The sequence below is a fragment of the Crocodylus porosus genome, unplaced genomic scaffold, assembly GCF_001723895.1.
Source record: "Crocodylus porosus isolate Cpor-Errol unplaced genomic scaffold, CroPor_comp1, whole genome shotgun sequence".
NCBI classification, from domain to species: domain Eukaryota; kingdom Metazoa; phylum Chordata; order Crocodylia; family Crocodylidae; genus Crocodylus; species Crocodylus porosus.
This window is the reverse complement of record NW_017728926.1, coordinates 9,388,058-9,413,031: the sequence shown is the minus strand read 5'-3', so window position 1 is coordinate 9,413,031 and position 24,974 is coordinate 9,388,058. Positions and strand designations below refer to the sequence as shown.

Here is a 24,974-nt window from a genome sequence, read left to right as displayed (position 1 = left end):
AATGATGTGAGCCAGCAGCTTTGCCTTTGTCATCAGCCTCGCTTTGCCCGCTAGGAAGCTCCTGGCAGATGACTGCATCCTTTCCCTGCTGCATTGCTAGCCTGTGAGGAGGAAGAAGGCTGAGACCTCACCCTCGTCCCCTCCCCACAAAGTGCTAGCAGCTGCAAATAAATCCATGAACCAAGAGCTGGGCTGGCTCATCCTCCGCTGACTGCAAGACGCTCTTGTTCTGCCAACACACATGCGCTAAACAGCATCACATGCTCATCCATTGCCCATGAGACCAGCTGAGACTTCCCCTCCTGAGGAAACCCAGAGACTGACTTTGCCTCTGATTTCAGAGGCACGGCTTTTAAAGGTGCAGCCCCCTCACTCTGGATGCAGGAAGCAACCTAGGAGCCAACTGAGATCTACCAGAATGAATGGCTGCAGTCTACAGCATGGGGAGGATAAGCCTGGGACTAGCCTGGCCTCGCAGTGCTCTCGCCTCCCAGCTCTCCCTAAGGTATATTATGGGGCATTGGTGCCTTGTAACAGCAGGTGAGAGTCTGAGGTTGCAATCTGGGGGATTCCCTGGGTTAGTGACTGTCTGTGAGCACAGGTGACTGGGCCCAGGACTTCTCGCTTAATTGATGCAACCTGAGAGCTGGCCATGGAAACATTTGTGGAGCCTTTGCTCTTCAGCCCTGGGATGTAAATTTTGGACACGATGCATGGGCTTGCTGACACTCCCCATGGGAGGCAGGCATCTAAATCCCTCAAGGATGAAGATCCTGGTGTCTCCGGACCTCTGCTCCCCGCAGGGATAACGCTGACTAGAACCCTGGGCTGGGGCCATGGGGAGACGTGCAGTAAAGAGCGAGGCCTGGGCTACTGCAGTGCTGGCAGCCGGGGAAGCATTTGACATGCTTTGCTAAAGGATGCTTGTAATCTGCTTGTGGACCTAAGAAACACCCCTGGCAGCAGCAAGTCTGTGGCAAGCTCCTCACCGGCATAAACCACAGACAGCCACTGAGCCATGGAGACATCCGGGTTGATTTAGATCAGACAAAAAACCCCACCACAACAAAAACAAGAACTCAGCTTTCCCTTTAGAAATCCCTGGTGACGGGTTAGTAAATTGGCCAGCAGGTGACCAGGGCATTTAAGTCACACAGAACCACATCCTATCACAGACTGTGGGTGTCCAGGTAGATGAAGCTGCCCAAGTGTGATTCTGTTCCTCCCTGCTCGAGTCCCACAGATCTGTTAGGCATCAGCTTTTGTAACATGCTCTCATCTGACCTGAAGACTAAAGCTGTGTGGAGAAGCCCCCCTGCCCCTTTGTGTTACTTGTTTTTCAGCATCTCAAGCAGGGTGGAACAGAACTGCACATAAACTCCTACATTCGTGTATGCACTTCTTAGGTGGAACAGGATCTGGGTCCTGCAGCCTGCACTTACGCAAATGGTCCCAGCTCCTGCACCAAGCGGAGAGCAACCACTGTAAGGTGATGTCTGCGCACGGTCTCCTTTTCTGAATAAACGATGCAGTCCACCGCTGTGCTGCCTCTACCCGGGCACAGCAGACACAGAGCTGTGCAGTGCTAAATTTTCTGCTACCGCTTTGCTTGCTCATTTCCCTGGTCTAACCATTCCTTTTGGTTAGCTGCCCTCCGTTTCCTTCCCCCGTGGGGTAGGGAGCACTTCAGTTCCCCGTCTCTGAATTTCTTAGATTTTTGTCTTGCTTGTGGCAAGTTCAGTGATGAGAGATGGCAGATACAGAAATAACCGTGTAAGTGACATTTGTAATGGCTTTGTACATTTCATTCTAAATATTTAATTTCCAGGATGAAATTACTGTTAATCTTGCATTTTGGATGGCTGTTTAATTTTCCTGTTGTAATAAGACCATCTTTTACAATGGGAGCCTGTTCTATTACACTAGTCTGGTACTTTGTTGAAATTATATTTTTCCAAAGCAAATTCTGCAACAACGAGGCGTATTTGCACAGGGTATTTCCACTTCTCCAGAAGATGGAATAAAACATCCTGTCTGCACATTTCCCATTGCACCACCATGTCTTTGTGTTTGCTTACAGGTCAGAATGTGCAGAAGTGTGTATCCTAGTGAAACACTAACACCCCACTTCTAAATTTAACTTCATTTTCCCCCATTTGTGCAAAAAGTTTCTATTCCTTTGGGGAAAATGCCAGGTCCTCCAGCCGGGGCTGGATCCCTCCCCCACATAGCAGCAGGCGCTGAGGACCTGGCAGGGGAAATACCATGACCAGGATAGTGGCAGGGGAAGTACTCTGACCAAGGTAATGCAATTAAAATGGCACTGTGAGGTGGAGAGTGCACCCGTGTCTTTTTGCAGACAGGACTTCCTATGACAGCCTCATAGTTAGCTTCCCACTAGCCAGCTTCCAGTGGGAGGATCTCGGCTAGTGCTGACTTCATGGAAATGGGAGACTCCCCCCTAGCTTGCTCCTGCAGCCATACAGCTGAGGGCAAGTGAAATGTGGGAGCATCTGAACCCCAAGCCTCCGGGCTTGGGCTTGCACGCAGGATGCCTGCCAGAGGATGTGAAAGTATCTGAGGCCCCAGGCTGGGGTGGAGGATATTTGCCAGTAGTAGGGCCACACATGGTTCTTGAACGATTCAAATGGATTTGGACGTGATCTGAATAATTTGACCTGGGACACGAAACATTTTCCTTAAAAAAGCAGCCCCCCCCCCCCAAAACAAACAAACAAAAAACCCCATACAGCTTTTTCGTGGCCCGGCCCCTGCGGCTGAGCACAGAGACCGGTGGCTGAGCCAGGGCTAGGCAGAGGCTGCATCCCCTAGCCCCGCTCCCCCCAGGCACTGCCAACACTGCCCCTGCCCCTGTGCCCGGGCCAACAATCACTGCGCTCTGCCCTCTGCGTAGGCAGCCGGGCCACCTGAGCCTGAGCCACGGCCACGGCCAGCGGGGCCACCGCTCACCTGCCGCACACGAGGCTCCAGGCAGCCACATGCCAGGACCCGCCCTGCCCGGTCTGGCTCTGTGAGCACATGTGTAAGTTCCCGCCTGGTCCTGGGGACCCTGCAGCAGCCCCAGGGGGCCAGGAGCACTGTGTAGCATGGCACCCAGGCAGGGGTTGGGGTCTCCCTGGGGCTGCCGCACACACGAGCACAGGCCGGGGCTGTTGTGCAGCATTTATTGCCAGCTTGGAGCCATGGGTGTGGGCATCACATGGCAGTGCCCCCACCCTGGCCCTGTGCAATCTCCCTGGCTCCAGATGGGCTGTGCCCCTCCATCCTTGCCCCCTCCCCCTCCACACCATGCAAGTGGGCAGCCATGGGGCTGTGGGGCCTTCTGGGAAGGAGACTCCACGGGTGGGCCCAGGGCATCCTGAGCTGCACACGGATCACCAAAACGGGGGCCCGGCCCTGCCCAGGGCCCATGCCAGCTGCAAACAGGGTACGGGGCTCCCACCATTAGTCCACGAAGAAGCAGGCTGGGCTATCACCAGCCCTGCCACCGAACGGGTGCAGCAGATGGGCTCAGCAGCTTGCCTAGGCTCAGCTGCTGGCCAGAGACACTGGCCCCCTGCAAGGGGGAGCTGGGTCAGCACTGGCTCCCATGCATGCATAGACCCTGCTCCCAGCTGCGTTCACACTAGTGCGGGATCTGAGCAGCTCTCCTGTGACGCTTGAGCTGAGAGCTGGATGCCAGGGCATGCATGCACAGAGCAGCGGGTGGTGGGGACCAGGCAGTCAAGTAACCGGTGCAGCAAGTCCTGTCCCCACAGCAGAACAGGGCCAGGGTAAAGGCAGGACCCAGGAAGCTGCAGGTTTACCAACAGGCCTCAACCGCACAGACTACATGCAGAAATGCACTGGCAGGGCCCCAGGGACACGGGCTGGCTTAGGCCTCCGGCCATGGTAAGCACAGAAGTGACCCCTTTGACCTCCTGCATGTGGCAAGTCTGGGCACCACACGGTCCTGAGAGGCCATTTGTGGAGGCCACTCCTGGGCACCAGATTGCAGGGCTGGGATGGGCCCATGCCCTAAGCACACTCTTCTCAGAGGGCTTTGTTTGGGCCAAGGAGCCCGGACCCACCCTCCCATCTGGGAAGACCTGTGCATCGGGGGAAACGCGCGGCTGGCGCTCACTGGGGGCTGGCACCACTGCCGCCCTGAGCAGCAAAGGGGGAAAGCCAGCCGCTTCCCTCCCGCTGCTGGGAGGCCAGGGTGGGGCTGTCAGGTCCCAGCAAGGAGCGCTCTAGCCCCACAGGGCTGGGCAGGGATGATCGGCACTAGCTGGATTCCAGGGCGCTGCAAAGCCTATGATGCAGCCCCTGGGAATTGGAGCCCTTATCTCTTGGGGGTGCATGGATGCCAGTGTCCGTTGAGCATCTCCCCTGCACTGAAGGCAATGCCCAGCTCAGGTGCTGAGCTGACAACACAGCTGGCACGTGTTCTGCTTCCTCCTCCCCACATTCCTCAGATGGGCCAGGGCCTGCCTCATCGTCTGCAGAGCACTTGCACTGGCCCACTCTGGGGCCTCACGCTAAGGCAGTGCTGAGTCACGGTGGAGGCTGCCAGGAGCCGGCCCACGGGGGAAGGCTCATGCCCCATCCCCAGAGCCAGCAGGGAGCTCAAACACACAGCTCGGCTGAGCACAGCTCCATGCCAGCCAGAGGCACCATCAGCGTGACAGCCCTCCCATCAGAGAGCCCCGAGGGTAGCCCATGGGCTGTCTGCGCTCAGCCGTGATTGTTCAGTCAGTGGCAGCTCACGGACAGAGGGAGGCACGAACCCAGCATCCTCCCCAACTACCCCAGCAGGTCCCAGACTCCTCACAGCCAGTAACGCTAGGAGCAGAGCCCGGGGCACGCAACTTTGAGAGCCTTGCAATCCAACTGGCCCTGAGGGCTGGGAAGGGGCTGCTTGTCTGAGTCCAGCTGGTGTGCCAAGAGGGTCACAGCACTGGGCGTGCCCCCTAGATGCGGACGGTGTTTATGCGGAGTGGCTGCACGTTCTTGCCATTGGCATGGCTCTGGCCAGGGCTAAAGTACGAGCAGAGCTTGCCAGGGAACTTCTCCCGGAAAGTGTAGAGCCAGGACATGTCGTCGGCATTGTAGAAGATGAGGAGGCCTTTGTCATAGTCCAAGAAGACGCCCACCTTCTCCAGCTTGCTCTTGACATTGAGCCGAGTCCAGGGCTCTGTGCAGGCGCTGTACTGGTTGCCATCATGCATGACAATGCAGTAGAAGCCACGGCTGGGCTGGATCTGGATGCTGCCCTTGCGCGTGACAGCCTCGTGGGCCAGCCCAATCATCCACTGGGTCTTCTCAGAGACGACCACCTCCCAGTAGTGCACGCCACTGCCAAAGGCCTCCGAGCCCAGCACTGAGACCTCTACGTCGAAGCGCTTGGGTGAATCCTGCAGTGGCTGTGGGTGCAAGTTGCCGTAGGCCACGATGGTGCAGTCGTCGGACAGGATGAGGCGCTGGTGAGCCGTGCCGGGATCCAGCGTGAGCGCGGCTGGCACTGCGGAAGCAGAGAGAACAGAGCGTGACTCAGAGGCAGTGCAGAGTCCAGCTCCACGCAGGCACCGACACAGACACACGGGAGGGAAAGCAGCAGGGACTGGGTGCCCTGAATCAGGGCTGGCAAGCAGCCCCCGCCTCATGCAGCCAGTGCTTGGGGCCACCCCTTGGGCAGCCCAGGGCTCTGTGCTGTCGGGCACCTGCGATAGGGCTCTCAGGTTAAGCAGGGAGAAGGAACACTCTTGCCCTTCCCCAAGTTTCAGCCCTGTCCTGCTGGAGGCACCTTCTTGGGGCCCTCACCTGGATGAGCGCAGGGGCAGAAGGGTCCTCAAGAGTTGCCTGCTTGTGTGATGGGCCTGTGGCCTGGGTGTATCCCATGTCCCCAAGTGATGACTCAGCATTGGCATTTCCCTCGGGAAGAGCAAGGATGCCAAGTGCTGGGGTGTTTTTGCCAGGGTGCAGCTCATGTGCCAGGGCCAGGAGACAGTACTTGAACCTCTACTGTATTTCTGCAGGCTAAGGACCCTCCTCCCTGCCTGTGGCACACCCTCCTCCCCAAGGACCCGCCAGTGGGTGGAGGGAGGATGGGGCAGGTGCACATGTTCAGCAGGCCAACTTGTGGGTGGGATAGTTAAGAACCACAGCTGCCAAGTTGTGCTGCCAAGCTGCAATGGCCTGCCCTGGGGTCTGCAGTGGGATGCCCGCAATGACCTCAGCAGGGACAGTGCTTCCCCTCCTACCTCACAGCATGCCCCCAGCCCTGGTGCAAGGGGTCTTCACGAGTGCAGGTCTGTGGCTGCGAGAACAGAGGAAAACATGGACATATGAGGGACTGGGTTTGGGATCCCAGCTGCAGAAGGACGAAAGCACTGATGTGCAGCTCAGGGGTGGCAAGAGAGGGTCAGGGCAAGATGGGGGCGTGACAGTGCACTGCCCACCAGCCCCCCCTCTCAGGGTTTGACTGAGGGGTCCTGCTGCTGAAAGCCCCAGGGAAAGCTACAGTGCAAGCACTGGGCCTCAGCTGACTAGGACTTGGGGCCATTCACCCTTTCCTGGGCCCTCCCCAGCTTGTAGACCAGTGGTCTCCAAACTTTTTTGATCGCGCACCCCTATCAGCAAGAAATTTTTGAGCACACCCCCCCACTATATGTATATTTATATAAATATAAATAGAAGTTCTAATATTTTCTTCCTGCACCCCAATGGATCGTCTTACACACCCCACTTTGGAGACCACTGTTGTAGACGAGCAAAAACACCCTCCCTACCACTGCCCAGCCTCTTAGCATGTAGGCGCACTACAGAGGAGAGGACGAGAGCCCCTCATGGCAGCACAGGTCTCCATGCCCTTTCAGTGCCCCAGCTAAGCTCATCAGAGCTTATGTTTCCCAGCAGTGCTAATTAATGCCATCGGAAATTCTGCATTCATCAGCTAAATGCCGGGCTCAGGCACTCAGCTGCAGCACAGGAGCCAGCAAGGACGGTCTCATCTTTCTTCTTCCTCTCATTTTTGCTGCAGAGCATTTACAAAACAAAATGAAACCCAACCCCAGCTCTTGCATCTGCTCGGGCTGACACACACCAGAAATGGCCCCATTCACTTGAAATTTCTCAGACAAATTCCCCCTCTGCTTCAGGTCTGACCTGGCCAAGCTGAGACCTGGCCTTCAGAGGCCAAGAAAGGAAATCTGCTTCCTGGCTGCAGGCTGCAGCATCCATGGCACCCGATCACCCGTGGGGCCCAGGCGATGGCAGGCCCAGCTCCGTCCAGCCTGTCACAGTGGCTTCTCCTATGGAGGCTGCTGCAGCTGCACTGTTTCGGGAGCTGCTCTGGAGCCAAGCGCAGTGGAAGAAGGGTATGGAAAGCTCTTGAGGCTGGGGCCAAGCAGTGGCTGCATCCAGACCGCAGGCTGCCAAGGGGAGGCTTCGGCTGAGGAATGGGGGGCACGGGGCTGAAGGCTCCGAATTACTGACAGCAGAAAGGGCTGGCGAGAAACGGTGCTGCCTGGGGTGTCTCTCTGCGAGGCTGCCCCCTCGATTCTCTGGGAGCAGACTGGCTGATTAATATGCAATTCACTTCAAACCTCACCACATGAGTGGTGAGGAACCCAGTGGGAAGAATGCACTAACTCAAAGCCCACCTGCCCAGATCCATGCACAACCCTGGACTAACTGTCTCACCCAGCACCCACTGGGTCCTGCCTCCACAAGTCCCTGTCAAGGCCAGGGCCAGTGCTTTGGGACACCCCCACCCCCCAGCCAAGGGTGGGAGCAGGCTGGCAGAGACGGCCTCTGTTAGCCTCTGCTGCATTCTCCCCTCCTTCGACATCAGGAGCTGGCGCCAGGACTGCCCCCTGGGACACAACGGGCCTCTGGCTCCAGGAGCAGCGAGCGGGAGGTGGGGGGGATGATGAGCACAATTTAAAGGGGCAGAGGGAGCACAGGAGGGGACTCTGCAGCCAAGTCCTCTTGCAGATGTTGACCTCTCCACCTCTGCACTGCACAAGGAGGGCACCAGAGTGGCAGCACCAGGGCTAAGCCACAGCCCAGCTCCTCACCTCACCCATGTGCCAGGAGCTGCACGTGCAGCAGGAGGGAGCAGCCTGCAGCATCCCCCAGCCTGGCTCGCCCCCACATGCAGGCTGTTAGCTGCAGCACAAGGGCCTTGCATCTCCTCATAGCAAACAGGCCAGGCCTAGCAGGCTGCCTTCCTTGCCCAGGTATTTCTCACGTGTCTTTCCTGGCGTGGCCTGGTCTTCAGGGATCACAGCCTCCATCATCTCCAAGCAAACCCGTGGGTGACTTGACAAGCTACCAAGGGCCCCCATGGCCAGTGCATGGTAACGCCAGGTGCGGGGCACGGGCTGCCACGGCAGGCAGGAGGCACCTTACCTGGGTGGATGTCCTGGAAGAGCGACTTCCATATCGTGTACTGCAGAGGACCCATGTACTTGGAGGTAGGAAAGTCTTCGTATGTGAGGTTCGTTTCATGGATCTTCCCCTTGAGCCTGGGAGGAGAGGCAGTCGGGTCAGCGGCAAGCATCTGCCCTGCTTCTACTGCACTGGGGGCTTTGCTGGGGAGGAAGGGGAGAGGGTCAAGGGCTTGGGGGGCTAGTCTAGGGAGGGGCAGAGCACCAGGCTACAGGCAGTGACGCAGCCTAGTCCTTGCTCCTGCTGGGGCAGAGGGTCCGAGGCCACAGCCACTAGACCCACGGGGCCATGTGCCCCAAGACGGGACTGCATTCCCTGACACCGCAGCTTTGGCACCAGGCAGACACAGGGAGATGAATGTGGCTAGTGGCACCCTGTAGCCACCTGCCCTTGCTGGCCAGAACCCTTCGGCATATCCAGGAGCCCGCCCCGCTGACAAGAAAGGAACAGGCCCCACGGGCAGGGAGGCTGCACGCACCTCTCGGAGAGCGAGCTGATGCCCGCCAGGAAGCTGTGCTTGTCCACCTCGGCCAGCCGCTCCTGCAGGATCTGGCTGCCCTCCTGCACCTTGCGCAGCTGCTGGCTGTAGCGCTGGATCTTCTGCTCTATGTCAGTCAGCGTGCGTGCTGTGTCAGCCTCCAGCTCCTCCAGCATGGCCTTCTGGCGCTCACGCAACAGCCGGTGCAGCCGCTCAAAGGCCTCCCCAATGGTGACCCGCAGGCTCTTGGCAGAGGACTGAACAGGCAGACAGAGGGAGGGGTCATGCTGGCTGCTTCCTCCTGGGCTGGAGGGCATCTTCACTGCCACCGAGGTCAGCTCCTGCCCCCAGCTCTGCCAATGCCCCTAACCCCAGCCCATGGCCTTCCCGCTCTGGAGCACCCCATGCTCAGCTCTGCTGATGGGCTGCACATCAGGAGCAAGGGCCCTGCCGCTCCAGCCTTCTCTCCTCCCAGGCCCTTCTCTGTTACCTCCCCACTTCCCTGCCCTTGTCTCCTCTATTAAGATCAGTCTCCAAGAGGGGAAGGCATCTGCCGGAAGCTAAAGAACAGCTGGGAACAGGCCTGGGAACCCCTCATCCCATCCCTACATAGCTCCCCCAGCCTGCTGCTCCTCTCCTTCCTCTGGACATGATGCTAAGAATATAACAGCACTTTTCCTTGCCATGCGCCATGATGCACCACTCCACTCCTTCCCATCCTCAGCCTTCTGAAGCAATGTCTTGCTCCCTCCCCCGCCCCTTTGCAATACTTTGCTTGAAGGAAGCAGTATAATTACGATGTTACTGGAAGCATGCTACGGAGATTTCTTTTTCCACTTGGGCAATATTGAGAGAGATCCAGTTAGCTTGAGATCTAGTCACCCTAAAAATCAGAGCTTGGGTGTCACTGTGAGCCTGGTCCTGCAGCCCCTTCTAAATAATTGTAATTCTCCTGTTTTCCAAAACCGATTCTCTTTACCTGTCACTGGATGAGAAATGCATCAGGCCACGTGGGACACTGACTTATTGCTGGAACACAGGAGAAGAGGTGGGGCTGACTATACACCAAGCAGACATTTTCCAAAGCTGTTCCTATCTGGCAGCTAACATAAGTGGCTGGGTTTTCAGAGGAGCTCAATGCTTTGTGAACAATGCAGCCAGAGCGGTGTCCGCTGGGTGCAAAGTACTTCTGAGAATCCAGCCCTCAGCTTGGGGCCTAGACTAGAGCTGAGGCTTGGGAAGATTCTGACCCCCGACTGCGGGTATGGAGTCCTTGACGATCCAGCCCTGGGATGGTGGGACGTCTGACCCAGAACGTTATCAGACCCTCACTCCTGGTTAGTGCTGTACTAACCAGCCTGCAGACCCCACAGTCCAAGGCAAGGGCCACGTCTATACTAGATGCGCTTTGCTGTGTAGGAAAACTGGTTTGTTCTGCCAGAAAATGCTCGTGGAAGTTGTCCGTGAGGATCCAGGTAAGGTGGGAACAATCCTGAGTGGAGGTGCGGCACATCTCAGAAAGGTTCTTCAGAAGGAAGGATGTTTTGGCCAGGACACCACGTCCTCAGTTACGGACCAATCCTGTGCCCTGGGCACCACTGTATTAACTCAAGCTTAAGAGAGAACAGCTTGTTGCCCAGTGTCGACTGCTTCAAGCTGGCACAACAAATGCTGTTCTTTGGCTCACTGAGGACGTGCTGTAACCGCAGCTGCCATTGCTCCACTGGTGAGGGAACTGAGCTTTTCACGCTGCCACCGGACGCAGCCGTGCCAGCAGCACTCTGAATGCAATTATCCAGGCAAAGCTGAATTCTGCTACAAGCATCAGAAAGCCACACCGAGGAGGAAGCCGCCTATGCAGAGAGAAGTGCCTTTATGCTGGTAGAACAGGGCCTGTACTAGAGACTTTGCTGGCACAGCAAGTGTCCGTGAGGGCTCGGCAGCCCCCAGACTCACGCAGCCTTGCTGCCAGCAGCCCGGGGCATGGGCTTGGCCTCGGCCTCAGACAAGAGGCAGCAGATGGACACAGCTGGCCGGGGGGAATACAGGCAAACAATAAGACACAACACAGCCGTTGAGCCTGGCAGGAAGTGGTCGCAGCACACCTGCTCCCAGCCCAGTCGGGGCTTTCTTTTTCAAACATCCTCGCCAAGGAGAGTTGTAAGAAGGGATTGTCCTTAAGCGTGGTTCAAAAGCCCAGAAAGCACAACATCGACCAGGAGAACGTGCTCATTGGAGAGGGGCGCCGTTAACTGCACTCCAGCATTTAGAGAAGCAAGAAACAGAAGTCTGCCAGACAAGAGGTTCGCGTCTGGTGTTAACGCTCCCGGAAACTGGGTGGCCACATCTGCCTCAGCAGCTCTTCCCACTTCTTGATACTTGAGGGTTCCCTGAAACCCCAACTCCTGGAGTCACGCAACTGAGACTCTCCAAACTCACTTTAAGCAGGCAAGTATGTCTGTAATCCTACTAGCTGGGGGGAGGGCTGAAAGCGCAATTTCTAACGGGTTCAAAACTCAGAAGGCAAAACCTCCTGTTACTTTTAATACCATGATTTTAAGGTAGGTGGGGCCTTCCTCAGGATCCTAGCACGCTGCAGGGTGGCCCTGCTGATCTGTTGGGCAGATCTGGGATCTGAAGACATTAAGAAACTGGAAGGGAGGCCAAGCTGAAGCAAAGCCAACTGGTCCAGCTGCCATGCAAAACGCAAAGAGCAGATCACACAAGCAGCAAGGAGGTAAATCCACGGTGTGCAGCCCATTCCACCTCCCTAATCAGAGGCAGCTTACAGACAGAATGGGGACATTATATCTTTTTCATCTTGGCAGGATCCTTTTAATAAAAGGAGTTTCATCATCAGAGCCGGATATTTGGTGGCGTAATGTTCCCAATACAAAACAGCTCTGAAGGATCCGATTTAAATCACATTCCCTTTTCATTTCCTCTTAAGCTCTGGCCTTTGTATGAACAAAACGGCACTGCAACAGGTCAAGTTCACTGGTCTCAGCGACGGTTTCAAACTCACCCAGTTCTTATGGCCTCCCAGCATGTAAAAGTCATTATCAGGCATTATGTTTTATTGTTTTAACGGGACAAATGTCATGGGCAACTCTGTCCCCAGCCCCACAAGGGGCTACAATGACACTGGTAGGCCAGATGCGATGGACGGGGGTGAGGCAGCATGTCAGGGCTGGAGCTGTAGAATGCTTTTAACGTGATGTGGCAATGGAGTTTGGGGGACTTCTTAGGATTTAGTACCGTGATTGTCAACCAGGTGATGCAGCACCCTGGGGTGCCTTGAGATCCTTTCAGGGGTGCCACAGGGTGTCACACAGTGTTAGTGCTGTTAGGTGTGCAAACATAATTCACAAGATAACCCAGATATTTCAAACCTGATGGGGTCTTTCTCAGTTCTCAGCAACAGAAGAATCCCTCTGAGATTTTTCTGTAGTTAAAAAGACGAGTGAAAACTAAGTGCTGGCATTTTCTGAGGGGGGCCTCGCGTCTAACAAGGACCATTGCTCTAACAAATCCACCCCAAAAGCTTCCTGTAAACTGATACCAGTCTCTGCAGAGGGCAAGGGCTGTCAGTAAAGCAAGGGGCAGCCCCTGGACAGGAATGGCAGGTACTGAGTGGAAGGGGCTGTCAGTAGAAAATTGTATGGGTTGAGTGAGTGGGAGCCCACGGCTGCGCTGGGCAGGGCCAAAGCGCCCTGGCAGGGATGTGCTTGGGAAAGGGGTGGAGGCAGAGCATAGAAAGCCTGGGTTCAGCCACCAATGCCTTGCAAAACACTAGACTCATTCACTAGCTGCAAGAAAAGGCAGCCACTTAGACGCAGCCCTTGGAAAAGGGCAGAGTCAACAGAACCACTGAGGCTGATACAGCCTGAAAAGCAATTTCCTCATTAGGTATTTAGGGCAAGAGCCTCACTGCTACTCCAGCCCCTTCACACCAAGTCAAAGGGCTGAGTGGTGACAAGGAGCTCTGACTGCCCCGAGTCTGGCTGGGGGAAGGCTGCCCAGGGAGAGCCCTGCAGATGCCCCCAGTAAAGGCACATACTGGGGGCAGCACGAGCCTGGCACCCTAAGGAGAGTCTGGCCTGTGCAGGGGCTCACAACAGCTGAGGACAGAGAGGACTACACCATCTGCAGCCTACCAGGGACTCCAGACCAGCCAGAGACAGGAGAGCGTAAAAGGTCACTTAAAGCTCTTTTAGCTCCTTCCCTGGGCTACGACCTGCACAAAGCCTCCCATGTCACTGGGCTGGCTCAGCAACCTCTCAGCCCTTCAGTCCAAGCCAAAGGCCTGAGATCCGCAGCACCAGGGAGCAGCGAGCCAGCTGCTCCACCCCGGCACCAGGGAGCTCCCGTGGGCTCCAAGACCCGGTTGGGGCCGGGGCCCCTTGCTCAGCACTGTCCCCAGAGCTGCCAGCTCATCACTTCTCGTGAGCCGCACAGCGGGGGGTGTTCTGCTGAGAGCCCCAACTCCTGGAGCCCCGGGAACTCGTGGAAAGCTCAGCCTCCATGCCAAACAAAACGCACGCCAGCCCCCACGAACGAGCGCAATGGTGTCACCCAGCTCAGCCCAAAAGGCTCAAAAACCAGAATGTGATGAAATGAGCCATTTTAAATCCCCATTTTCAAGCTAACCTTGCAATTCCTTGAGATTTTTGGATGTCTGGGCATGGCTATATTGGTCCCTCTTTCCCTCCCGTGTTAACAAGGCACTGGGAATACCCTACCACCATCAGAGATGGAAAGGGAGGCCAGGGGAAAAGAGAGATTGTTTGGTACCTCACCCTGAAAGGATCCAAGGGCACAGGCCTTTCCAGAAAAGGGAACATGCCAAAACAGCCCTAGTGGGAAGACAGCTGCCATGTTTAGCCAGTCCCAGAGCATGGATGCGCTGGCTGGCACAGCAGCTGTGGATTGGGCTGCAGGGAAAACAGTGGTAGAATGAGGCTCCATGGAGGATGGGTGCAATGCATGTGGTTAATGGTACCATCCCCACAGCAAGGGTCCAACCAGTCCCACTGAGCAACAGCAGCAGCAGCAGCACTGGACAGACCTAATTCAGCAGCAGCCAAAGCCCAGCTTGCAGCCAGATGCCTTTTGCAGAGAAGGAAGGTGGTGTCCCAAGCAACTGCTCCAGTTGAGGAAAGACACTTTTGGTTTAAAACAGCCCATGCCAGCAGCTGTGTGGTAGAGAAAAAGGAGCTGCCCCCTCGAAGGGACAGCAGCCATTCCAGAACAAAGGTCACCTTTCAAGTAAGCAAGGACAGGAAACAGGAAGAGCAAGGAGATAAATAAAAACAGCTCATAAAACGGCACAGTGGACAAGCCCTGTGGTGGGGGAGGGAGGAGAGGAGAAAGGATTGTCCAGCACCTGAAATACAACCTCATAAACCTGCTGGAGAGAGACGGAAGGCATTTCGTATGCAAACAGCCCTGCCCAGCCAGCCGGGCAGGCCACAGGCAGCACTCTCAGGGAAGCTCCTCTCCCACCCTAGCAGAGGGGCCTTGTGCGGCTCCAGCACTGCAGCACAGTTCAGAAGAGGCGGGTGAAGGTCTTGGCTCTACCAGATCCCCTGCGTGGCCTCAGGCATGCCACTTAGGGGCAGGTTTTTTCAGGTGTGCTCAGCACCCTGCACAGAGGGAAATGAAGACCCATCTTCTACCACGCTGAGAGCAGAGGCTCGAATACCTGACTAAGTACTTTTCCACAGCCGGTCTCCATCCATGATGGCATATCATTGTCGTTCTTCTGTCCTCCCCGTCTGTCAGTTCAGAATGAGTGCCCTGGGTGGGGAGTGCTCCTCAGTGTGTTTGTGAAGCACCCAGCACAACAAAACCCCCGATTCAGCTGGGGCCTCTGTGCCCCACTCCAATACACTTCATAACCAACAGCACCTCATCTAGGCTGCAAGAGCAGCCTGCCCTCAGCAGCGGATAGGTAGCGGAGAAGCCCCAGGGACCTGACTGGCAGGGCAAGGGGACTCCTTTGCCTGTGCTGCAGGGTGGTAACATCACAAGGAGCAAGAGGGTGGCACAAGGGAAGAACCACACGCCAGGTGCCTGGGCACGGTGCATGGTGGCTGGCTGGGCTGCAGCACCCACCCACAGGCAACTTCCTAGCTTTTTCCTGGCAGGTTGGGCTCAGTGTCACCTCTCTCAGGGAAGGAGACTGGACACAGCATGGGAAAATGATACAGTCAGAACCCAGCAGGCAGGACCTGACAGACCCAGCTACTCTCTAAGTTCACTGGCCTCTAGGTCACAGCTGGTGTGTAAGCCTCCAGGCTGAGATGTTGGAAGAAGACTGATGTGGGTCAGGACAGTGAGAACAGAAGAGAGAATCAGGATGAGAAGGTCTGTCCTCCCCGCCTCTCCCATGGCAGCTCCTTCCAGTCTCAGACACCAATGCACCCCGGCCACAAGCCAGTGAGCCTGCCAGCCCCCCATCTATATTTACCCGCTCTCCTCCTCTACACGCGCATCCTGTCTGCTCAGGGGCCACGCTCCTCTCCGCTGCCTCGCTGCAATTTCAGTACGTGTGCTGTGGCTCCCCACCCCTTGCTCACATGAGGCTGGCGGCCACCTCCTCTCCCGCACTTCACCAAGAGAAACAAAATGCAGCCTCTCCCCCATGCCCAGGCCCTCCCGCGCTCCCCTCCTTCCCAGACCGCTTGGCCAGGCCAGGGTCAGCAGCATCCCCCACAAACCAGGGCTGGAAGGCTCCACTCCATCCCAGGGACAGGACCAACTTGCCCATCTCAGTTATGTGGCCAGAGGTGTTGGACACTGCAGGCCCATGGGCCTCAGGCTTCACGTCCAGACAGCAGCCACAGGCCTCCCTGCCTCCACCGTTGGAAGTGCTGCGGTGCCCCCCACCCCACCACCTCCAGTCCCAGCCAGGCAGGGCCCACTCCCCATTACCTTGGTCTCAGCCAGCTGGCGTTTGAGCAGGTGCAGGGCCTCCGTGTGCCCGCGCTCGCTGTCCTGCAGTGCCTGGAGCTGCTCCTTCAGTTCCCTCTGAAACGAGGCAAGGAGACAAGCGGACGAGTCAGAGGAGCCAAGCACGCGCCTACTGCACACAGCAGCTCAGAGGCTGTGATGGGGCCCAGGGGCCTGCCCTCATCCTTACCCCTTGCAGCACGCCCCTCTACAATGGTACGGGGCAGCCCACAAGGGCAGGAAGGGCCAGTGCTTTGACCCAGCACAGCCACCCTAAGAGCCACCCCAGGCCGGCTGCTCCAGGACGCAGAGGCGTGCGAGGACACCAAGCCCCAGGAGCAAGATGCAGTGGCACATCAGAGCTCTGCCCATCTCTTCCAGGCCTTCACCACAGGTATGCTCAGAGACCACTCAGATGCTAATCTGCAGCAAGCACTGAACAAGCTCCTCCAGGGAACATGCAGCGCTTCCACACAGGAGCAAATTGCGCCTTGCTGCTGGGGTGGGGAAGATGAGAAGGGCACTGCCCCTTTCCAGGGGAAAGGCTGGGAGGGAGCAACAGGCCCGGGCCTAACGAGGGCTCATGTCAGCCGGGGGCTGGGGAACACGTGGTGGGGCCTGACCTGGGCTTCCACTACACAACCACGCTGCCTCTCCTCGCTCTCTCCTGACCCGTCACCTCCTTCCCACAGGCTCAGGACTCCTGACTCGCGCTGACCCACCACCCTGACTGCTGTGCACTCAGCCACTCCAGCTGACCCCTGCCCCGGGGGGAGCTACGAGGGCAGTAGCGGGGGGAGAGAGAACTAAGAAAGCTGAACAGCAGGCCCAGTGGAGCACAACAAAGCCCTTGGCTGGGTGGCCTGACACAATAATGCCCACTGGCAAGTGTGGCTCTTTACCCAGCCACCCCCAAGGAGAGGGCGCCCGGGCATGGAACGGGCCGGGGTGTTCGTGCTGGCAGGGCTCTGGACACGGGGCGTCCTGCCAGCCGAGGGAGCGCTGGGGTCTCAGCTGGATTGCTGGGGAAAGCAGTGGGGCAGACAGGGCCGCGCCAAAGAGCCATCCTCCCACCTGACCCTCACCCAGGGCAGCTGAGCAGGACGTGCCATGCTGAACCTCAAAAGCTGCAGTGCTCCGCATAGGGGACACCGTTGCCCCCCACTGATACTGGAGGGGGCACCCCCCGAACTGGATCTGACCTGCTTCAGCAGCTATAGTAAATGCTTTGATGTCACAAGAATGAATGGACGTGCTCCGGGCCAGAGATAAAACCAAACGGTTGATGCCGAGACCCTGCACTAACTCCTCTCCCCTAGCATGACCTGGGCCCGGAGGGGCTTCCCAGCTCTGGCAGTGTCTCTCCCCAGTCACGCATGCCCCACTTCCTGCCACCACTCTGCCCGATGAGATGCTCAGGCGCTTGTCACAAGTAGGGCCCTCGATGGCCTGTGGCAGGCCTCCAGCCTTGCCTTTGGGGAAAACAGCATGATGAGATCAAGCAGACAGCGCTGAACGTGTGTGTGGTCCCTGGCGTGCACAGGGGGAAAGCAGCTCTGCGGTGGTGCCAGGAACTGCTCTCACACCCGCTCTTTGTTTGCAAGGGTAGCAGCTAATGCGGGGGTTTGGCCAGGGCCAAGGAAATGAAGCGTGACAGTGCGGAAGTGCTGGTGTTCATAATGGGCAGACAAGAGAGCACTCCTAGGCACGTGCAGGCACGCACACACGCACCCCTGCACAAATTCACAGTACCTCCCTCTGCAAGTCCCACACAGCCATGCCCTGATGATACGCTTCCCCCTTCACACCCCCACCCTGTACAGCACACAGGCTCCCGCATGTCGGAAACCCCTCCACAGCCACCCTCATCCTACACCCCGCCATCCTCCAGGCGCACACCCACCACTGCAAACACTCCACGCACAAGGGCACAGCTCTCAGCACTCTCCATAACTAAATGTATGGTCATTTAAAGAAACTGTGACTAATAAAAACAGCCTGACATTTTCCAGGCCATACAAGCCCCAGCAATTGGAAGCCCCAGACCTGAAGGTGCACTGATGCTTACCCAGTGAAAGCCTACAGTGCAGAGCCACCAGCCATTCCAGCATGCGGGCACTGCCCCTTGCCGTCCAAGGCTTGCCCAGGCAAGCAAACCTAGGCCCCTTCTCACAAAGGCAGGTGTATGGAGCCAGGCCGCAACCCCGCAATCATGACAGCACATGCTAGATGTACAAGCCACTAGTTTCCCAGCCTCTGGCATTTTCCCCGAAAACAAAGATCCTCCAATACTTTGCCCTTTTCCAGGGCCCTCAAATCACTGTGTAAGCATCAATGCACCTAGCCTCCCAGTGCTTCCTTGCCAGCACCAGACTGCCTAGCTCCCTGCAGCTGCAGTCAGCTCAGTGAGTGGACAGGGGCGTCAGAACCTTGTTTGAATTCAGGGCTCCCAAGCGTGGAACCAAGGTGCCACAATGCAACACACTGGTCTCAGCCCTTGATGTGCCCCAACCCCGAGACAAGACTACAAAGCCCATCTCCCACTAGTGGCTGGTCCCCAGGGCCAGCAGCCTGCTGCTTACATATGGCAGCAGTTACTGCACTAGCTAAGCAGCCTGGTCTCACACTCGGGGGGGGGGGGCGGGGCAGAGGCCTGATCCCCGACAGCTACTACAGCACCAGTATGTGCAGGGCCAACACTGAGAAAACAACAGTGCAGACAAAGGCACAGTTATCATCGTGCGCAGGAAAACCAGGGAGAGATGAACTCAAACCCAGAAGCACCAAAGAAAAGAAGAGAGGAGACGGTGATTTCTACAGTGGAGCTGGAGAATAGAGAACTGCCCCATCTCTGCTTCACTCTGGCCATGCGTGGCACATGCTTCTGCCCACAGATGCTCAAACCTCCTCGCAACAAGCCTGGAGCCTTTCCTTGCTGCACAAGGAGAAAGACCAGCCCCTTCACCTCTGGCAAGAACGGTGCAAACCTCGGGCTGTCCTTTTTAGCAAAGACGGAGCCGGGAGGAAAGTGGGAATGGAGGCAGGGCTGCCTGCGGAGGTGGTGCCAGGAGAAGGCGGTTCGTGCCAGCATAAGGGGCAGCCTCGTTGACTGGACGCCAGGCTGCCTGGGGCTGTGCTCTGCTTCTCAAGCTAAGCAAGGTCAGTCTTTGTCCCTGCTGGGATGGGAGATCTTCAGCACAGACAAGGGGTTGCAAGAAGTGGTGCTGCTCGTTCATTGCTCCTTCTCTTTTCTGGGGGACAGGGCAGGCCAGAGACACCTGTGCTCACAAGCAATCATATGGCACCTCCTTTCCCCCACAGCTGGGTCTGGCCCCCACCCAGCTGCCACGCGGGCAATTACTCCTTGCCTCCCCAAGATCCCCTGCCCTGCTGGACAGACCCAGTCTGCTTGTCTGGAGCAGTCAGGCAGCATGGCTGTGCAGCATTCACCAGTTGCAACGCTCTACCCCAGAGCTGGCTGCAGCTAAGCAGCAAGTGAAATGATTCCTCGATGGAGGCTGCATCAAGGGATTAATTGAAAGATGCCAGGGAAATGCAGCACGCTCACCCAGTGGGGGAAGGCAGGGCCACGGGAACAGGGGGAAGGCAGGACTCGTGCTGGCGGGGAAGGCCGTCCTCTCACTTGCTGCCCAGCCCTGGTAGCTCTTCCCGTCCAAAAAGATTGGGAACTTGGGGCTGTAGGAACCGCCTTCCAGGGCAAGTGAGGGAGGCTGCTCTGAGCCAGCTGCCCCTGCCAGGGGCTGCCTCTCCCTCAGAGGGTGTCTGTGCCGTGCCTCTTGCCCATGTCCCTGCTGCTCGCTGTCATGTTCCCATCACAGCACAGGGAGCAACAAGCCCTTTCGCTCTGCACCACGCTCCGTCTCCCTGCCACGGGCCCTGCCGACACCTGTCAGCTGCCCTGTTAACACTGTCTGGGGAGTGAGCAATCAATGTCCAATCACCAGCAGCTCAGCAGGGCTGTGCACAGCACGGTTGAGGTGCAGTGTGGCATGGGGTGGGGCAGAGCGCCTGTTTGTGGGGCCCACCGCCAGGCCTGGTGTGGAAGGGAGGGGCCAAGGCTAACCCTGCAGAAGCAGAGGAGCTGGTGGAGTTTGGACCAGCGAGGAGCCACGTCAGCAGAAGCCAGGCAGGGAGCTCCCATCTGCACCAGCAGCGCTGCTCCTGCACAATGGCATTATATGCTGAAGGACATTCGCTGTCCTCCACAGCCCCCCAGGGAAATCGATGGCTGCAGGACATGGGGCGGGGACTGTTCCTGTGGCTGCAACACACCCGTCTCCCACGAGGCCATGGCAGACCCCAACTATTGACCCCAGGGACCTTCAGGCCTCCTGGTCACCCCATGTAACAGTCAGCTCAGCGCAGTTCCCCACACAGCGCAGGGGAGAGGCCCATGCCAACACGATGTCCCTTGCCTCGCACTCAGCTCAGCCAGACACCAGACTGACAATTTTGCCCCATCTCTGCACCTCCACCAGAGACCCGCCAACGGGCACCACGCTAATGAGCCCGCCGTGCCTCCAAGCACAGAGATGATAGCTGATGTGCATTTGGTCCTGGCTTGCAACAGGCCCCCAGCAGAGGCCAGAGCACTGAGCCTGCCCCAAAGGCACTGCCCAGGCTGGCTTAACCTGCCTGGACCCCAGGATCAGCTGTGGCAGTACTTGTGCTGGTCTCCACAGCTGGTCAAAGTAGCAACACCCACACACTGGGGTAAAGAGCCCAGGCATCTGCATCCGCTGCGTCAGGCTGTTCCCACAGCCAGTCCTGCAGGGTACCGAGCTAGCCCCAGGGCTGTTATCAGGGCACAGACCCCTCTCTGCTGCCTCCTTCACAGAAACAAACCTCTGCCAAAGCTCCCGGCTGGTAGCAGAGCACAGGCAGGGCCAGCAGCCACTGCCCATTAGCACTGCCTCTGTGGGACTCGGCTAACAGTCGGACAGATGATTACCAGGCACCAAGGCCGGCCACCCATGCTTTGCAGAGGCACTAACCATCCCGATCCCAGCACAGAGGAATTCCCCAGCTGTGTCCCCTGCAGCCAGTGCCGACTCTGCCCCTCCCCGTTACAGGGGAATTTGCTTGCAGTCAAGCCCTGTGGCTGGCTCCAAAGGCACTGCCCACTGCCTCGTGGAGGAGCTGGCTTCCCTGCTTGGGATGGGAGATGCACAAGCTGTGGGGCGAGGAAGGGACAGACATGAGGACTCACAAGGCAAACTCCTGCCCAAAAGCTGTAAAGGGAGCTCCAGGAAGGGAGGCAGGAAGAGACAAGACCACCTGTCCCTTCTAAGCTCCTGCCTAATCACATTAAACATCTAAATCCCTTGGGCACCAATTTAGATCCACAAAATCCAGGAGATGAGATCAAGTAAGCAAATGCAGATCCCTTCTTAAGCGTATGTGTGCCTGAACACCTGCCCACGCGGCAGGGCCCACAGCGACCACCAGGGACCGGCTGCAGACCATCTGTGGCAAGTGCATCTGGAGACTCCAACGTGGCACCCCTCCAGCACAGAGCACCCCCTGCAGAGGGCACTGGTACCAGAGGTGCCTGCTTGCAAGGAAGGCGAAACACTTTCTCCTCCTCCCTCTCCTTCCTACACGAACCTCAGGCATTTGGCTGAAATGAGAAGGAACTTCCAAGGATGGGAAACGACCCTTTCTCCTCCTGCCAATATCAGCTAGACCCAGCAGCAGGCATGTCACCTCCTGCAGTCTCCCTCTTCTCAAGCAACTCTCCCCTGCTATCCAGGGCTGGGTGCTTAATCTCCCACTCCACTGCATGCGATGCTGGTGTCTGCACAGCCTCTGTCCTCACCTGACTGCAAGCTCTCTGTGGCAGGACCTGGCATGACGGGGGCCACACAAGAACACAGCCAGACTTTGCTCCCTCCCTTGTAGCAACATGAAAAAAGGATGCAACCAAACTAAGTAAACTGAGGGCCAAAAGCCACATGGCATCTGGCATGAGGTGAACAGCACTGTGCTCCATGGGAGCAATGCAGATGGCCTGGAGGGGTCAGGAGGCTGCCTGATAAGGACGCGTGTGAACCAGAGCCTGGCAAGTTCTGTGCAGCCTCTGACTGCCCTCTGCACCAGAGCTTTCTCTGCAGTAGTTGCTTCTGTACACACATGCACGTTCCTCACTGTGAAATTTTTCCTCCTGCTGCTGCCGCCAGTGAGCCCTGCTGGACCAGAATGCAGCTGCCTCCTGCCTTCATGGCTCTGGCTGCTGATAGCACATCGGTGCTGTGCTCTGGCCCCTCTGCCAGTTCCCCCATCAGCTTCTAGTGCCAGGTTAAAGTCTTGGACCTAGTTCTCAACCAAGTTAGTGGATCAAGCCTCTGCTGCACCAAAGACTGAATGTGGATCTATGTAGCATGGGTGACAGCCGTGCTCCTGGGGACAATGCAGATCTCGAAGTCCAGGAGTAGGCATGTGAGGGCTGGTGGCAAAGCCATCTTGGTCCAGAGATGCAGCTCTGGAACAGACTTCCAGAGATCAGGAGAATTGAGCCCAAGTCTACTCAAAGCACTGCAGAGCTTTCTCTGTCCACCACATACCTGACACTCCTAGCAGTGCCCCTCCACACACAGCAAAGCCCTGCCAAAGCAGGAAGTGGATTTGTCACTCCCCACCATCCAAATGGCCAAGTGCCAGAGATCTGCTGGGGCGCTTGCTGCTGATGTTTGTGGAAGGCGCTCAGACATCCTGGTGATGGACGGCTGTGCCCAGCCCCAAGAGAAGAGCTCCAAGCTGCCGAATCCCTTGTATGCTCATCGTGTGCTGTGCTAGCTGCTTTGCAGCTGGGATAACACCAGTGCACTGCAGTGGGGAGCAGGACGCAGCTGGAGCCCCTGGGGATTCTTCAAGCAGGAGAGGTCACTTTGGGAGACGCCAGAGGTTTGGCCAAGTAATGGCTAGGGATAACATGGTCTGAGAAGGGAGTTACGCATCCAGCTACCACCCTCCCCATGCTGGGACAAAGACAACAGCGAGACAACCAGACCACAATATCAGAAAGGCAGGCAAAGCACTCCAGCTCCCTCCCGAGCTCCCGGGCACTCCCTCTTCTGAACAGCTCTTCTGTAAAGGAGGCTGCAGCCAATAAATACCAATAGCTTTCAAAGCCAGCAAGACAGAGACCCTGAAGCAAGGTCACAGTCACTAATCACAGAGCTGCTGCTGGAGTGTCCAGCTCATAACAGATGAAGATCTGTATTTTGCAAACACAAGCAGCTTCTATCACTCAAGACTTGACCCGATGCACTCGGTGCAACACAGCGTTGCCCAGCACCCAGGCCCTGCCCTTTCTGACACCTGCATGAAACCCTTGCTTGCACTCCCACATCTCCTGAAACACCTGAGCTTGGCCCACGTGAACACTCATGAGGGGGGAGCACCCTGAAAGTGGAAGGCAGCTTCCCAGTCACAGACAGGGGGACTCCTCTCCTTAGCGCTGAATTAACCCACACGACTCCTTGACACAAGATCTCTGGAGGCACAGGACTGATACGGCCAATCTGAACACTCAAATAAAATATAGAACAGCACCACAAGCCCCTCTGCTGCACGCATCAGCCCAGCTCATTCAAGTAGGTTGGGGCAAACTTCCCTTGCGGGTAGCTGGAGGAGCCCTGTGACTTCCTCGGAAGCAGCTGATGCTGTCCAGCAAGGTCAGGCCAAATAGGCCCCTGCCCTGGTCCAGCCAGGCAATGCCCGCAGTCAGCCTGGGCTGGTGCCAAATAGAAACCACAACTGACCGCTGGGGAACATTCATGTTTTATCCCTGAGCTGCCAAGTTGCTCTGATGTCTGCTGCACGAGTCAAGGAGCAGAAACAATGCCAGGTGCAGACAAAAGCAGCCCTGGTTTCACCAGCTCAGCAAGGAAGAGCTGCAGGGCACGACTCGCACACAGGAGGATTTCGGAGACCTTGCGAGTCCTGGCGCCGCAAGGCTCGGGCAGCCCTTGAGAACCAGCATCCCCTCCTGGGGCCAGAGGCGGGCCGCACGCGTGCTCCCATGCCCGCGGGGCCCCTCCCCCGGAGCAGCCGAGGCTCATCTCTCTCTCTGCTGCAGCCTCCCAGGGGCTCTGGTGCCCTAGACCCCTCGCCAGCAGCCTGCCAGCCCCGTCCCGTCCCGTCCTCACTGAGAGCGCGGGGACAGCCCCCTCCAGCGCCAGCCTGGAGGGGAGAGCTCGAGGAGCAGGAGCCCCGGCCCCCAACCCCACGAATCCTTAGCGAGGCAGTAAATGCTGCCTTCAGCTAGGAGGCACGAGCCAGCATCCGGCTCCGGCCCAGCAGCAGCCCGTTGCCCGGGCCCCGGAGGAGCGCGGCCCCGCCCGGCCGCACCTGCAGCTCCTCGAAGGCGTCGTCCAGGCTGGTGACCTGGTGCTGCTCGTGCAGCGCGGGCTCGTCGCAGAAGAAGCAGACGACGGCGCGGTCCGTGAGGCAGAAGAGCTTCACCTTGTCGTGGTCCTTGCAGGGGAAGGCGGCGCGGCCGGCGCCCAGCAGCGCGTCCAGCGGGAAGGCCGCGTAGCGCTCCACGATGTTGGCCAGCTTGAGGCTGGGCGAGAGCGTGGGCTCGGCGAAGCTGCGGCGGCACTCGGGGCAGTCGCGGGCGCCCTGCGGCTCCTGCCGCACCCAGTGCTCCGTGATGCAGCGCCGGCAGAAGTAGTGCTCGCAGCCCAGGCTCACCGGGTCCTGGTAGATGCTCAGGCAGATGGAGCACAGCAGCTCGTCCTTCAGGCTGCACGCCATGGCCATGGCCGGCGCGCAGAGCTGGGGCGGCGCCTCTTGTGCCTTCCCCTTCCGCGGCCCCGCCCCGCCCCGCCCCCGCGCTCGGGCCCGGCAGGCGGCGGTGGCCGCCCCCTTCTCCACTGGGCAGCGGGTTTCCTGCCCGTGCTCGGGGCTGGGTTGTCCTGCCCGTGACCACCAGAAGCCCAGCTGCGGGTCCGTGCGATGCCCGCCGGGCTGGGCCTGGCGCGGTAACCATGCTGGCACCGGGGCACCGAGGCTTCGGGCAGCCTCGGCCCTGTTCCTGGCTGCTCCCGGGACCCTGCCGCTC

At 57.9% G+C, this 24,974-nt stretch overlaps 1 protein-coding gene across 3 annotated transcripts; it reads right to left on the bottom strand.

Annotated features, from left to right (window-relative positions):
* Positions 1-4,810: 4,810 nt before the first annotated feature.
* Positions 4,811-24,687, bottom strand: TRIM62 (tripartite motif containing 62). 3 transcript variants are annotated; one of them, XM_019541378.1, is made up of 5 exons: positions 24,260-24,687; positions 15,869-15,964; positions 8,933-9,189; positions 8,416-8,597; positions 4,811-5,524 (listed from the first exon to the last, which is right to left on the bottom strand). In XM_019541378.1, exons 1-5 carry the CDS (start codon positions 24,671-24,673, stop codon positions 4,974-4,976), a joined length of 1,500 nt encoding a protein of 499 aa, XP_019396923.1. In that variant the 5' UTR covers positions 24,674-24,687; the 3' UTR covers positions 4,811-4,973. The 3 variants fall into 3 exon arrangements, with proteins under 3 accessions (XP_019396923.1, XP_019396924.1, XP_019396925.1); XM_019541379.1 differs by having other exon boundaries at positions 8,416-8,531; XM_019541380.1 differs by having other exon boundaries at positions 24,374-24,687.
* Positions 24,688-24,974: the final 287 nt, after the last annotated feature.

Bases quoted from the DNA above. Each gene is read 5' to 3' on its own strand.
- TRIM62 (XM_019541378.1), bottom strand. From the start codon at position 24,673: ATGGCCATGGCGTGCAGCCTGAAGGACGAGCTGCTGTGCTCCATCTGC. The intron at 15,965-24,259 runs GTGCGGCCGGGC...GCCTCGTTTCAG, and splicing joins ACGCCTTCGAGGAGCTGCAG to AGGGAACTGAAGGAGCAGCT. The intron at 9,190-15,868 runs GTAATGGGGAGT...CTGCCTGTTCAG, and splicing joins GCCAGCTGGCTGAGACCAAG to TCCTCTGCCAAGAGCCTGCG.